The 13,782-nt window shown below is 37.9% G+C and overlaps 1 protein-coding gene across 1 annotated transcript in view; it reads left to right on the plus strand.

The window, feature by feature from the left end:
* The window catches only part of LOC148945066 (pyruvate dehydrogenase phosphatase regulatory subunit, mitochondrial), a 59,426-nt gene that overhangs the window by 7,946 nt on the left and 37,698 nt on the right, over positions 1-13,782 (plus strand). The window contains exons 2-4 of the mRNA XM_089098830.1: positions 728-1,677; positions 3,651-3,944; positions 9,783-9,943. Coding sequence (XP_088954956.1) covers positions 728-1,677; positions 3,651-3,944; positions 9,783-9,943 — 1,405 coding nt within the window. The remainder of the gene's footprint in view (positions 1-727; positions 1,678-3,650; positions 3,945-9,782; positions 9,944-13,782) is intronic.

Consider the following 13,782-nt stretch of genomic DNA (forward strand, 5'->3'; position numbering starts at 1 on the left):
GTTTCGTTTAATCATTGATAGTAATTTCTGTTTGTGTTTGTTTCGGAACTTCATTTCTGCTTGTCTATGGTTTAAATATGCTTCTATGCTTTTTTTGAAAACTTATTTTTTTAAGAATGTTTTTTAGATTAAAAGTTAATAAATATAGAAGCTACCTTTGGTTAAAGCATAATGAATGCTTGCTAAGTTTAATTTTACTTGTAACTCTTGACTCTTCCTTGCTTACAAGATAAAGTTTTATTCTAGAGAAGCCTTTCACAAGCATTCCCAAACTTGTAAATCACGCCAAACCAACATACAAGAGTGAGAGCATGGCTCCATAAGATATAAGGAAAAAGTTCTGTAAAAACAAAATTGAAGTCAACGAATCAATAAGAATAGTGTATGAATTTAAAAACTGAAAAAATACGGCCCTCAGAAAAAAATACGAAAGAACACGTCAATGTGGATCTTCTCATCTGCCAAGATATCAGTGTAATTTTAAGGATTTTAGATTTTCCTTTTGGTGGTCTTTGTCTGAATGAGCAAGGTGAAAAGGGGTAAATTATCAGACATACATGGATTTGAGACTGCCCTTTCTTCAAAGTATAGACAAAGTTGCTGGTTCTAATATTACTAGAATCTTTTATGCTAGATTTTTTAGGTGTTCTTCTCTGTGGTTCTTCTTCTTCTCTGGCTCATGTTCTTCACTTCTCTTGAATATATTTTATGTTGTATGTTATTCTAGAGTTGGAGGTGGCACAACCAAGTATGCTGCAGGATTTGTTGGTGTTTACAAGCAAACACCTGTTGAGAGCATGCTTGTTAAAGAAAGCTTGGCACTGTACAGGAAGCTTCATGAAGAAGGTCATGATATTGGCTGGAATCAATGTGGTAGCTTGTTATTAGCCCAAACACGAGATCGTGTTACAGCATTTCGCCGTATGAAAGCTGCTGCAGTCCAACGAGACATCCATTGTGAATGGCTGCAACCAGAAGCTATTGAAAAAAGGTACCCATATCTTGCTACTAGGGATATTCTAGCTGGGCTTTTTATCCCAGAAGATGGAACTATATTACCAGAAAAGTTGTGTAGTGTTCTTGTTGATCAATGCAAAGCAAATGGTGTTACTGTTGTTGAAAATTGTAATGTCTCATCTATTTTGTGTAAGGCTGGTAAGGTTGTTGGAGCAGAAACATCTATTGGGCGCATTGATTGTGATTCCCTCGTTAATTGTGCTGGCTTGTGGGCTCGAGCATTGGGTAAACAAAGTAGACCAGTCGTAAGAGTACCTGTCCAAGCTTGTCAACATCATCATTTGGTTACTAAGGAAACAGAACTTGCAACAAGTCCTATGCCAACTATTCGTGATATGGATGCGTCAGTTTATCTAAGAGTGAGAGATGGTGGATTTTTGATTGGTGGGTTCGAGCCTAATGCAAAACCTGTTTTTGAAGATGGAACACCACCAGCGAATTGGGAACCGAAGTTTCTTGAGCCTGATTGGGACTATTTTACCCCTTCTCTCGAGAAAGCGCTGAAGAGGTTCCCTGCTTTAAGAGATGTTATGCTTGAAAGATTAGTGTGTGGTCCTGAAACATTTGCACCAGATGGAAAATGGGTCATTGGTGAAGCACCAGAGGTAGATAATTACTTTGTTGCTGCTGGAATGAATACAATGGGCTCATCATCTGCAGGTAATTTTACTGTTAAATTACCTTATTTATTTCGTGTTCTTTAAGTTAGTTTCCAGTTTTGCTGTGGGTATAAATACACACATATGCATCAATAGCCAATAAATAACCTAATGTGAATTTTGTTTTACTACCTACATTTTGAATCGCAGACATACAGGAGGAAATAATCTCTAATTTCCTCCTATCAGTAAATTCACATTTACTAAGAGATCAAGGTTTTGATCAATAAAATGCAACTATTTTCACTTCCTCTGCCTACTTTTATCTATCTATTGATAATGTTTATCTAATTTCAAAGGTGACCTAGGCTATTAAGATTAGTGCAACTTTGGCCTACAATGTTACAGACACATATTTTAAAGCAGGCTGCAGTATCGGTTTTAGGCTTCATAAACTAGAGGGGGGAAGGTATACCACAGGAGTGTAAAAATATAAAATAAAAGCAATTTACTTTCAGATGTCAGAAAACTGGGGGACAGCTCCTCCTCCCTGCCCAGGCCTACAACCGCCACTGCTAGGATAAAAACACTATCCTGATAGACCAAATCCCCTAAAAGAAATTTTCTTATTTCCCTAAACCTCCCCCCCCCACCTTTGCCAAAAAAATGGTTATCCACATTTGCCCTGGAAAAAGGTGAGGTCTTTTTAGTATAAAAAATAAATAGATACAGAAAAAGTAATTTAACCTATTTGGCTATAAATTTTTTAATTTAGTTATACAGAAAATTTTCCCTGGCCTGGACGCCTCTTCTCCCAAAAAATCGGGAAACTTTTACTTATAAGCCCAATTTTAGACGATTTTAAGCCTTCCTTTTGAAATATAAGCATTAAGTATCTATAATTTTGCGTACAGGCTCTAGATGTACTTACACATTCCCATCTAGAGGGCAGGGGCTATAGTAGGGATCAAAATCCCAGGAACCCAAGCCTCAAAGGGGCTCTGTGTAGGAAATTTTTATTGCAGAATTTTGTGTTATCAGTATTTTAATTTTTTGTTTAAAGTATAGGCCTAATCATGTTATCTGTTATTGTTGGCTGCTTTATGAATTCTTTTTATCGTAATTAGCTTAGACAGACAGTTCCAAATAGAGTAGGCTATTTATAGAGTAGGGTAAACTATATTTTATAGAGTAGGCTGTATATTTTTATTGCAGAATTTTGTGTTATCAGTACTTTCATTTTTTGTTTAATGTATAATCTATAATATATTTTTTTGTTGGCTGCTTTATGAATTCTTTTTATCGTAATTAGCTTAGACAGACAGTTCTGAATAGAGAAGGCCATAAAAGAGTAGAGTAGGCTTTATTTTATAGAGTATGATATATATTTTTATTGCAGAATTTTGTGTTATCAGTATTTTCATTTTTTTTTAATGTGTAATCATAATATCTTTTATTGTTGGCTGCTTTATGAATTCTTTTTATCGTAATTACCTTAGACAGACTGTTCTGAATAGAGACTGTTCTGAATACCTTCAAGCATCCAGACATATCATCACGTGCTATATTTATCTGCAGTTAAACACTGAATAGAAAAGAAGACAAAAATAATAAATAGGGATAAAAAAAAAATTGCTCCACAAGACCAACTGTCAGGTTTTAAGAGCCTTGATTACAGGCATATATATGCCCCTCCTTTCCTTTGGTGCCACTATTGGGAAACTCTTTAAGGCCATAGCCGCCTAAAGACCTATATTTTGATGTTTATGTTATATCTGACTGAGTCTATTCTGTAGGGGGCTTAGTCAGTCTTAAAGAACTTTTAGTTATTATTGTGCTACTCTCCCACCATCTAGGTATGAATATATAAAAGTTTAGTTTTCTTCTCTGATTTTTTTCCTATTCAGTCTTTTGGGCTGTGTGTCGACCTATCCTGATATTCATTTTTTTTAAAGTCCTTTCTGAGGTAATACAGTTTTCATTATCTTCATTTTGTTTAAAAAATAAAATTATTTTATACTTTTTTGTTTTCAGGTGGCGTAGGAAAACTAATTGCCCAATGGGTTGTAGAAGGTCGACCCCCTCATCCGCTTTATGCGCTGGATGTGCAAAGGTTTCTACCACTGCACAATAATAGAAAATTTCTTTTGGCTAGAGCCAAAGAAGTCCCGTCCTGGATGAATCAGGTGCCATATCCTTTCAATGAGTTTCGTAGTGGCCGCAAACTGAGAATGTCACCGCTTTATGCTCGCCTGCGAGATGCAGGTGCTGTTTTTGGTCAAGTAATGGGATTTGAAAGAGCATCATGGTATGAATCTGAGGAAAATGGTAAGATTTTGAAAAGTTCGAATAAATGTGGGGCCTAAAAGAAGACTTTTGGGGCTAAACAGTTCCACTTGGTGTCATATCAGAGATAGAGGGAGGCTAACATGTAAATAACTGAGCATAAGCTAAACCTCTTCCAATATTTTAAAGTAAAACACCTTCCAATGTCTAATATAAACAAATAATAAATGTTCTCTTGATTGGAGAGGATTAAACTTCAAAATTTTATACAACAGCCTTTACATCTGTTTGCCGCATCTGTTTGATCAACATTTGGTTGAGAAATTGTCCGCAAATGTATTTATAAAAGAAACTCAAATGTATATTGTTTAAGCACTAGCAAAGAAATGGCAGAATAAATGAACTTTGCAAAAATGCGATGTAGACTATGCGGTCAGGAAGGGACGGGGTGTACTTAGCATGGTTGCGTTTTTACTCGTAGTTAAACTGGTGTAATCTTATAACCATCGCTAAAAAAGTTTAGCATAATTGCGTTTTTACTCGTAGTTAAACTGGTGTAATCTTATAACCATCGCTAAAAACGAAAGTACCAACTATGCTTCTGTAAGTTAGTTGTCTGCTACAGCTAGTTGTCCAATCAACTAAAAAAATAAAAATAAACATAAATATATTTAATTCCCTGTGTGTAACTTGAACATTTAAAGACCGTGCATGTCCCTTGACTTTCCTAAGTGATATTAGTGAACTTGGTCCTTGTTAATTGGAATATAGGATTTGTACTATAGTTCTGAGCAGTGAAAAAAGTAACGGATAAGATTTTTAGTTTCCAATAGCTTATGTCTAACAAAAAAAAGTCTCTTGAAAGACAATGATATCTCCCTTTTCCGGCCCTCTAATATAAACTTAACTAGACCCATTGATTCTTCGCGTCATCCCGTCCAACCAACAACAGCCACAAGACTCAGCTTGAAAAATGATGGCAATCTTATACCCAGTCGCGCAGTGGTCATTGTATGCAAAAACAGTTGCAAAGAGAAGTTTTTGTATGGTATGGCCCTTTGCCATAAGTCCTATAAACCAAAGTTCCTACAATGCAAAATCTACCTAGCCCATGGTCATAGTAAAAATAATAGTAAGCAGTCACTCCAATCATGTCGAAAATGTGGTAAACCTAGCCACGTTACAGAAAATTGCACCGAGAAAGACGCCTACTGTAAAAATTGTAATAATAAGGGGCACACGGCACTTGAGTAGCAATTCTCTCCTGCCTATCACAAGAGAGCCGAGATCCCCCGAACCTCTGTGAGATTGAACTTGCCCTACTCCACCATATCTACTACAATCCGTAGTCAACCAACTCCCAGTCGAACCTTCAATAGCCAAACTGAAGTTTCAAAGGACCAGTGAAAACAGGTCCCAACCCCAATAGATAAAGATTGCTCATTTACCCAATGTTCCACTCAATTTCCTCTACTTAACGCCAAGTTACAGCCTTCCTCTTCTCAACTTCCAGTTTTATCGCATCCACAAGTTATTCATCATTATAATCAAGAATGGCAAAGGTTAGCCACATACCTCACAGTTTCCCATCTTATCGAGGTTGGCAGTGAACCAGTTGAACTGAAAAATATCCTTAAAAAAAGGCCATTACTGCGCTCCTAGGAGAGGAAATCGGGCAAAAAGCTACTGTCCAACTTTTATCCTTCAAAGAAGGCATGGAATGCCATTCTAGCTCAACATTTCCTACGATCCCAACTGTTACCAAGTCCACCAGAAACTTGAAAGAGACCCCCACACATTAAACAAAGTTAGTAATACTCATTTGTAGCAAAATAAAAAAAAAACAAGAAAAAGCCTATCAAGTCGATAATAAAAAAAATTGTGACTCCTAGTGACTTCCAGTTAACCGATGATGAATCTGAGATGACAACCCAAGCGAATAGATACCCAAAAAGACTATCTGCCGACTATCTAATATGTTGCTCTTTGTTTTTAACTAATTCATACATTTCTAATATTATTGCTTTTAATTATTCCGATATAGAAAGTAACCAGCATGCCAACCCTATAAGCAGCCCTGATGGTACCTTAACTCATGCTAATTATAAATACCTTGATATTCTCGATTTGCTACCAATGTGAAGCCAAAACTAGTCAAAAGTAATTCCCTTGATGTTCTTTGTTGCAACATCAGAAGCACCCGGGATAAATGGCTCGAATTTAAAGATATAATTTCAGTGAATGATTTTTGCCCTTTTGACGTAATAGGATTAACAGAGAAATGGCTTTCCGATAATGTTGACACTATTAATTTTTTACTCCCTGGTTACCAAATAATCCATATGCCTAGGAGATTGACTAAGTGTTCTGGGGGTATCTCACTTTACATCCGTTCGAATATAAATTTTACCCGGCTATCAGAGTGTGAATCTATTTTCTCTACACAAATAAATCTCAGATGTATTTATTCAATAATTGTTAACATGGTTATCGGCCAAAATTCCTATATTATCTTCTTGTTTTATAAACCTTCTCTATTTCCGACCTCATGTTTTTGTAATCTGTTTGATGATTTCTCTAATTTTATTAATCTACCCCATAAAAGGGCAATAGTTCTTGGGGATTTTAATTGTAACCTACTCAATGTTAAATTGAGTAGGTTTAAATTGAGTAAAATTGTAATCAACTCCTTTCACGTCATCAAAAATCTACACAGCAGTGAAACGATTGAAGAACAACAAAGCGGCAGGCGTATGTGGTATATCTGCTGAGCTCCTGAAGTTTCCCGGACCAGCGATGCTACTTTGGCTCCACATGCTTTTTGTGTGGTTTGGCGCATGGAATGGATCCCGAAGGCCTGGCGAGCTGGTATAATCCTGCCCTTATGGGAGAGAAAGGGGAGCAAGAGCATTTGTCCAAACTACAGAGGCATAACGCTACTTTCAGTGCCGGGAAAGCTCTTTGCTATGACCCTGCTGGATAGATGCACGAGCATCCTCAGAAGAAAGAGGAGAGTCCAGCAGGCGGGGCTTATGCCCGGGAGATCCACTGTCGAACAAATCTTTACCATGCGCCAGTTAATTGAGAAGACGAAGGAATTCAGGAGGAAAGCATATGTAGCCTTTGTAGACTTCAATGCTGCGTTTAACTCGGTGGATCGTAACTCGCTCTGGCTGATACTTCGATCAACTGGTCTACCAGACAAATACTGCAAGTTGTTTGAAAAGCTTTACGAAGAGACCGTGAGTTGCGTCCAAGTCAACGGCAAATGGAGCACGACATTCGGCATCAAAACCGGTGTACGCCAAGGGTGTGCCGCCGCCCAGAACTGTTCAATTGCATGATAGACCATGTCATGGCACGAACAACAAATCACCTGCCCTTTGGTATGCAGTTTGGAGATCGCGTTCTGACGGACGCTGACTTCGCAGATGATCTTGGTCTTGTTGCTGACTTGATTGCCCAGTTGACTGACGTTCTGGAAGTCCTGCAGGAAGAGGCAGCAAAAGTGGGGCTGAAAATAAACTGGCTTAAAACGAAGATAATGGCAATTGAGCCGCCAAGCCCAGTCTCGCCCCCTGAGAACGTAACTGTTTGCGGAGCTCCTGTTGAAGTTGTAAAAAACTTCGTTTATCTTGGCTCCGTGCTGTCTAATGACGGCTCTATAGAGGAAGAGGTGTGCAGCCGAATTTCAAAAGCCTCGTCTATCGTCGGAAGGCTCAACAATCTCTGGAGAATGCCACATATATCTAGGCAAACGAAGATGCGAATTTGTAATGCATCCGTAAGCTCGGTCCTCCTCTATGCAGCGGAAACCTGGCCTCTCAAATCGACAATCTTCAGCATGATAGACGTCTGCCAAACGAAACAGCTCAGTCGGATTGAGGGACTCCGATGGGACGATTTTGTAAGCAACGCAAGGTTGCTCGCACTCACCTCCCAAGTGCCATTCTCCGTCCAAACAGTGCAGCGTAATCTGAGATGGTTCAGACACCTCCTGCGTATGCCGAAGACAACCCCATCCCGAATAGTCTATGATTTTGACCCTAAAGCTCATAGCTGGTCTCGCCCGAGGGGCAGACCTCAGACAAGGTGGAAGGATAGCCTTAACAAATTCCTGGAGATGGCTAACATTTTTGTCGACGAGGCCCCACTAATAGCAGCAGACCGGTCAGCCTGGAGGAGCAGAGTTGCGACGCTCTATACGCCGCCCCCAACGCGGCAGGAGCCTTATGTCAAGTCAAGTACTCAATGTTGGTAAAAATATTGAATCTGACACTCTTTTTGAATCAGTGACCGCGAATGGTCTTCTACCTACAGTTTTTTTTTCCAGTAGAGTTGATCATGTAAGATTAAATTCAACATTCATTTACAAAATTTTTGTATCTACTTCCCTGGGAAATGACCTGTCCTCAAATATAATATTTTCGGATCTGTCAGACCACTTTTTTATTTACTTGTCACTTCCTTCCAACCACTTACTCTACGCTCTAGAATTAATATCCCAACACTGACTAGAAATTACAGCTCTGCAAATATGACCAATTTTATCGATTGCCTAAGAAACATAGACTGGTCCGATTGTCAAGAGGTAAAATCTGTCAAGAGGTAAAATCTGCCTCAAAAGGTTTTGCGCAACGGCTAAGTGAGATTATCCATTCACCTTATCCTATTCGTAAACCTAACCGGAAAACTATCGCTATATGCCCCTAGATATCACATAGCCGCATTGTCTCCTCATATCGTAAAAACAAATTATATAAGTTAGCCTGTAAGACCAGTAGGGATATTGACCTATCAAATTATAAAAATCATAAAAAACTTATACACTAAACTCATCCGTTAAGCGAAGAAAAATTATTATTATAAGTCCTTCTGAACAGAGTCCAGGCGTGGTGCCTTACGAATAACATGACCATTAATAGCAAAAAAGTCAAGTAATATTATTCAGAACCCTCTACAACAAACACGTAATCTAACCTGCTCTTGGTCTCAAGTACTCCTCTGACATCCTCCCACAAGTGGAGGTTGCCAAGTTTCTTGGTGTATTTATTGACTCATGCTTGTCATTCTCTAATCATATTTCTTACATCACAGCAATAATTTTGAGACAAGTAGCTTTGATTAACCGTGTGAATTATTTTCTTCCTCCTGACATCCTAGTTACCCTCTACTATTCCTTTATTTTTCGTTACTATTCTTATTGCGGAAATCATCTGACCCTTCCCGTGTTTTTCCATACGATTTCTCCAGGTATCCATTTAGAGCTTGGTTGACTCTGGCTGATCTTACAGACACACACCATGGACCCCCGTTCCTGGCCAAATAACCAGCGACACCAAATAACCACTGACAAATAACAAGCGACTGGACCACCGGTTTTAAATATTTCAAGTCCAGTGCAGGAATTAGTGTAAGGAAATAGAGGCTAAGAACGTAACGCATTTTGAGGCTGTCTGTAAGAAGTTTTTTTTTTTTTTTTTTTTTTTTTTTTTTTGACAAAAATCTCAATATGCTATTTGAGCAATACCATTTGGAATGATGAATCTTGAGTCTAAAGTTTATATTTATTGTTGCTTATTTTGTCTGCCTTATTAAAGCTGAGAATCTCACAAAAGCTTTTTTATTGAACATATTCTACTGAAATATTTTAAAATTTGAGACAGAGAATCATGCACATTCTGCCCATGAGAAGTCTAAATCATCTTGTGTTACTCCTTATAGTTTTATTTAAATTATGTAGTTGACTCAGTATATTGTCTTTTTTTCCAGCTGTATACATATTAATTTATTATTGGTAGTCTTATTTAGTAGGAAGTTCATTAAAAATTACTTCTAGCTGTTTAGATTTATTTTTATTTTTTTATTTTTATTTTTTAGATTTGGATGATCAAGATAATGCTCCAAAACCTTTCCGTGTTTCTTATTGTAACACATTTATGAAACCACCTTGGTTTAGTAATGTACGTGATGAATATTGGGCTTGTCGTGAATCAGTGGCGATTGCAAATTATTCTTCCTTCACTAAATTTGACCTTAAAGTGAGTTTTTCTTCTGATTTTATTTAGGTATGAGTCAATTTTTGTTGCATGACGCCCAGATTCTGTTATTATTATTGCTTCTACTTTTGTTGTTATATACTTGAAAACCCGTCCAACAAAAAAAAAGAAAACATAAGAAAAAATACAACTAAACACATACAAATAGAGAACACATCAACTACTTCTATAAATTACTGTTATTACCGAAGACCAGGGGTGGTTCAGCTTCAAAAGACGCGTATCCGGGTTGCAGCAGTAGCTAGCAACCTAGTAAGAGACTATCCCGTCCCATAATAATAAATACAGTAGCCTATAACTTCTAAAAATAGAGTCAGATCGAAATACAGAGTGTATAGGCTAATTAGAATCACCTTGTCCGAAACCCTTATGTAGGAAACATACAGCTCCTTGGCTTGAATAACTAAGAAAATCCATTGGCTTGAAAAATATGAAAAGTTGATTGAACTACGATATTCTGCATTGAGGGCATCTTTTTTCCTTTTTTATCTCCGCCGCTAGAGGGGCACTGAAACATCATAGAGAGCTGTTTAAAGGTTCTTTTTAAAGGAAATAACCATATACGGCGTAAAAGTAAATGCAATATTATATGATAGCTATAATGACATCAATTTATTTTAACATATTTTCATTTCAGAATTGCTAAACTTATTATGAAACCTACAAAAATACTTATGGTGTCTGAGCAATAATATTAATTTTTTAATTCAAACTGGAAAAACACCTGAACATTTTAAAGGTAGTCTTGAATTTTGTTAGATTTAATTAATTTTATATTAAAAGACGATCATGAGAAGAACTAACCATTGCATTTATTGGACTCAGTTATCTGCTTGATTCTTTGAGGATCGTCTTTTACTATTCCAAAAAAGAAAAAGCAGTGGGATTTTTCCTATTTGTAATCAGGTTTCTTTATAAGTGAGCAATAATTGCTCTAATTTAAGGTCATTTAAAATGTATAAAGGGTTGATTGATTGTATACAGAGACACGCTTTTCTACGGATATAACAGCAGCTAAGCTGAACTTTCTAACGAAATGAGAGTTGCGAGTCGGTGGGAGGAAATGTTGAAGATATTTTGTGAAACGAAAGAAAACTGAACGAAGTTCTGACTCTTCTCGATACCGACATTCCTTTCAAGCGTATTCACATCCAACGGATAAAATTAAACTGAAAACTACGTAGGTGTTACTCGGCTTCTCAACGACTTAGCCTCGAAGTAGAATGCAGTCGTTGGCGAAAAAGTAATGCAACCGTCATCATTCATCGGATCAACACGCTACTTTGCTGAACATTTTGAAAACGCCTTGACTACTGTTCGTCGCCTTGGACCCCCAGATTTCTTTATAACTATGACTTGCAATCCTGATTCGCCTGTAATTAAAGAAACAACAAATTTTAAATCTGATTATAAGAAGTTTATCATAGAACAGTCCACTCCAAATCGTCTTGATCTTGCTACATGAATGAAAATGGTGTCATTCTCAAAGACCTAATTTCCTGAGCTTTCTACTACGTTGAACAAAATGGCTATCGGAAAATTTTGATGTGTCCGGAGGAATGGTGGGCGTGAGAGGGGGTTTAGTTACCCTCAAATCACTTCTAACTAATATAAAGGGCACTAGCCCTCTCAATTTTGAGCTGAAGGAGCCTCTTTTGAAGTTTTACGACAACTCCATCTATAAAAGACTGATAAACCCCCAGGGCAGAACTTACAACCTTTGCCCTTGGGGCTCTGGGGGGTTTGTCATCCTTAAATATATAATTTCCAGAACTTTCAACTGCTTTGAACAAAATGGCTAACTCTAAGCTTTGATTGCATGTTTTTAGGGAAATGGTGGGCGTAAGAGTGCGGCTAGTTACCCTCCAATCGCTTTTGACTATTAAAAAGGCAATTTGAATTTCCAATCAAATGAGCCCTTTTTGAAATTTCTACAGCAACATTCTATATATACTTTATATACCCCCAGGGCATAACATACAACCCTTGCACTGATGGCTCTGAGGGGCTTGTCATCCTAAAAGACGTAAGTTCAAGAATTTCAAATTACGTTGAACAAAATGACTATCTAAAAATTGTGATATGGATGTGCTTGGTAAAATGGTGGGCGTGAGAGGGGCATTAGTCACTCTCCAATCATTTTCAACTAATAAAAAAGGAACTAGCCCTTTCAATTTTCAATTGAATGAACCTTTTTGCAGTTTCTACGCTTTCAATATAAACCTTCTAGGCCCCCAGGACATAAGTTAAAACCCTTGCCTTGAGGGCTGTGGGGGGGGGGGAGGGGTTGTCATCTTTATGGACCTAATTTCCAAAACTTTCAACTACGTTGAATAAAATGGATATCTAAAATATAGATTGGATGTGTTTGGAGAAAAGATGGGCGTGAGAGGGGGGTTAGTTGCCCTCTAATCACTTTCGACTATTAAAACGGGCACTAGCCCTTTGAATTTCCAATTGAATGAGCCCTTTTTCAAGTTTTTACGACAAAGATTTCAGTAAAACCCTTATATGCCTCCAGAGCATAACTTATAACCCTTGCCCTGAAGACTGTGGGGGGAGTGTCCTGCTCAAAGGTATAATTTCATGAACTTTGAACTGCGTGGAGCAAAATGACTATCTCAAAATCTTTATTGGATGTGTTTGGGGAAATGGTGGGCGTGGAAGGGGTGTTAGTTACTTTTCAATCACTTTCGAATACTAAAAAGAGCACTAACCATTTCAATTATCCATCGAATGAGCCCTTTTTGAAATTTCCACGAAAACGTATTATATAAAAACCTTATATGCCCCATGGGCATAATTTACAACTCTTGCCCTGAGGGCTTGGGGAGTGTTGTCATCCTTGAAGCCCTAATTTTCAGAACTTAAAACTACGATAAATAAAATGGTTATCTCAAAATTTTCATTAAATATGTTTGGAGAAAAGATGGGCGTGAGAGGCGGGTTAGTTGCCCTCCAATCACTTTCAGCTATTAAAAAGGGCACTAACCCTTTCAATTTCCAATTGAATGAGCCCTTTTGAAGTTTCTACGCTTTCAATAAAAACCTTCTAGGCCCCCAGGACATAAGTTAAAACCCTTGCCTTAAGGGCTGTGGGGGGAGGGGAGGGGTTGTCATCTTTAAAGACCTAATTTCCAAAACTTTCAACTACGTTGAATAAAATGGCTATCTCAAATGTTGATTGGATGTGTTTAGGGAAAAGGTGGGCATGAGAGGGGGGTTAGTTGCCCTGAAATCACTTTCGACTACTATAAAGGGCACTAGCCCTTTGAATTTCCAATCGAATGAGCCCTTTTTCAAGTTTTTACGACAAAGAATTACGACAAAGAACTTTGAACTGCATGGAACAAAATTACTATCTCAAAATGTTTATTGGATGTGTTTGGGGAAATGGTGGGCGTGGAAGAGGTGTTAGTTGCTTTCCAATCTCTTTCGACTACTAAAAACAGCACTAGCCATTTCAATTTCCAATCGAATGAACCCTTTTTTGAAGTTTTTACGACAACACGTTATATAAAACCGTATATGCCCCCCCCCCCTGGGTATAATTTACAACCCTTGCCCTGAGGGCTGTGGCGGTGTTGTCATCCTCAAAGACCTAATTTCCAGAACTTAAAACTATGTTGAATAAAATGGCTATCTCAAAGTTTTGATTAGATGTGTTTGGGGAAAAGGTGGGCGTGAGAGGCGGGATAGTTGCCCTCCAGTAACTTTTGACTATTAAAAAAGGCACTAGCCCTTTGCATTTCCAAACGAATGAGCCTTTTTTGAAGTTTCTACGACAACACCTACTACAAAAAAACCGTATATGCCCCCAG

This window comes from Artemia sp. Qi Xiang Cuo, chromosome 13 (genome assembly GCF_049724085.1).
Source record: "Artemia sp. Qi Xiang Cuo chromosome 13, ASM4972408v1, whole genome shotgun sequence".
NCBI classification, from domain to species: domain Eukaryota; kingdom Metazoa; phylum Arthropoda; class Branchiopoda; order Anostraca; family Artemiidae; genus Artemia; species Artemia sp. Qi Xiang Cuo.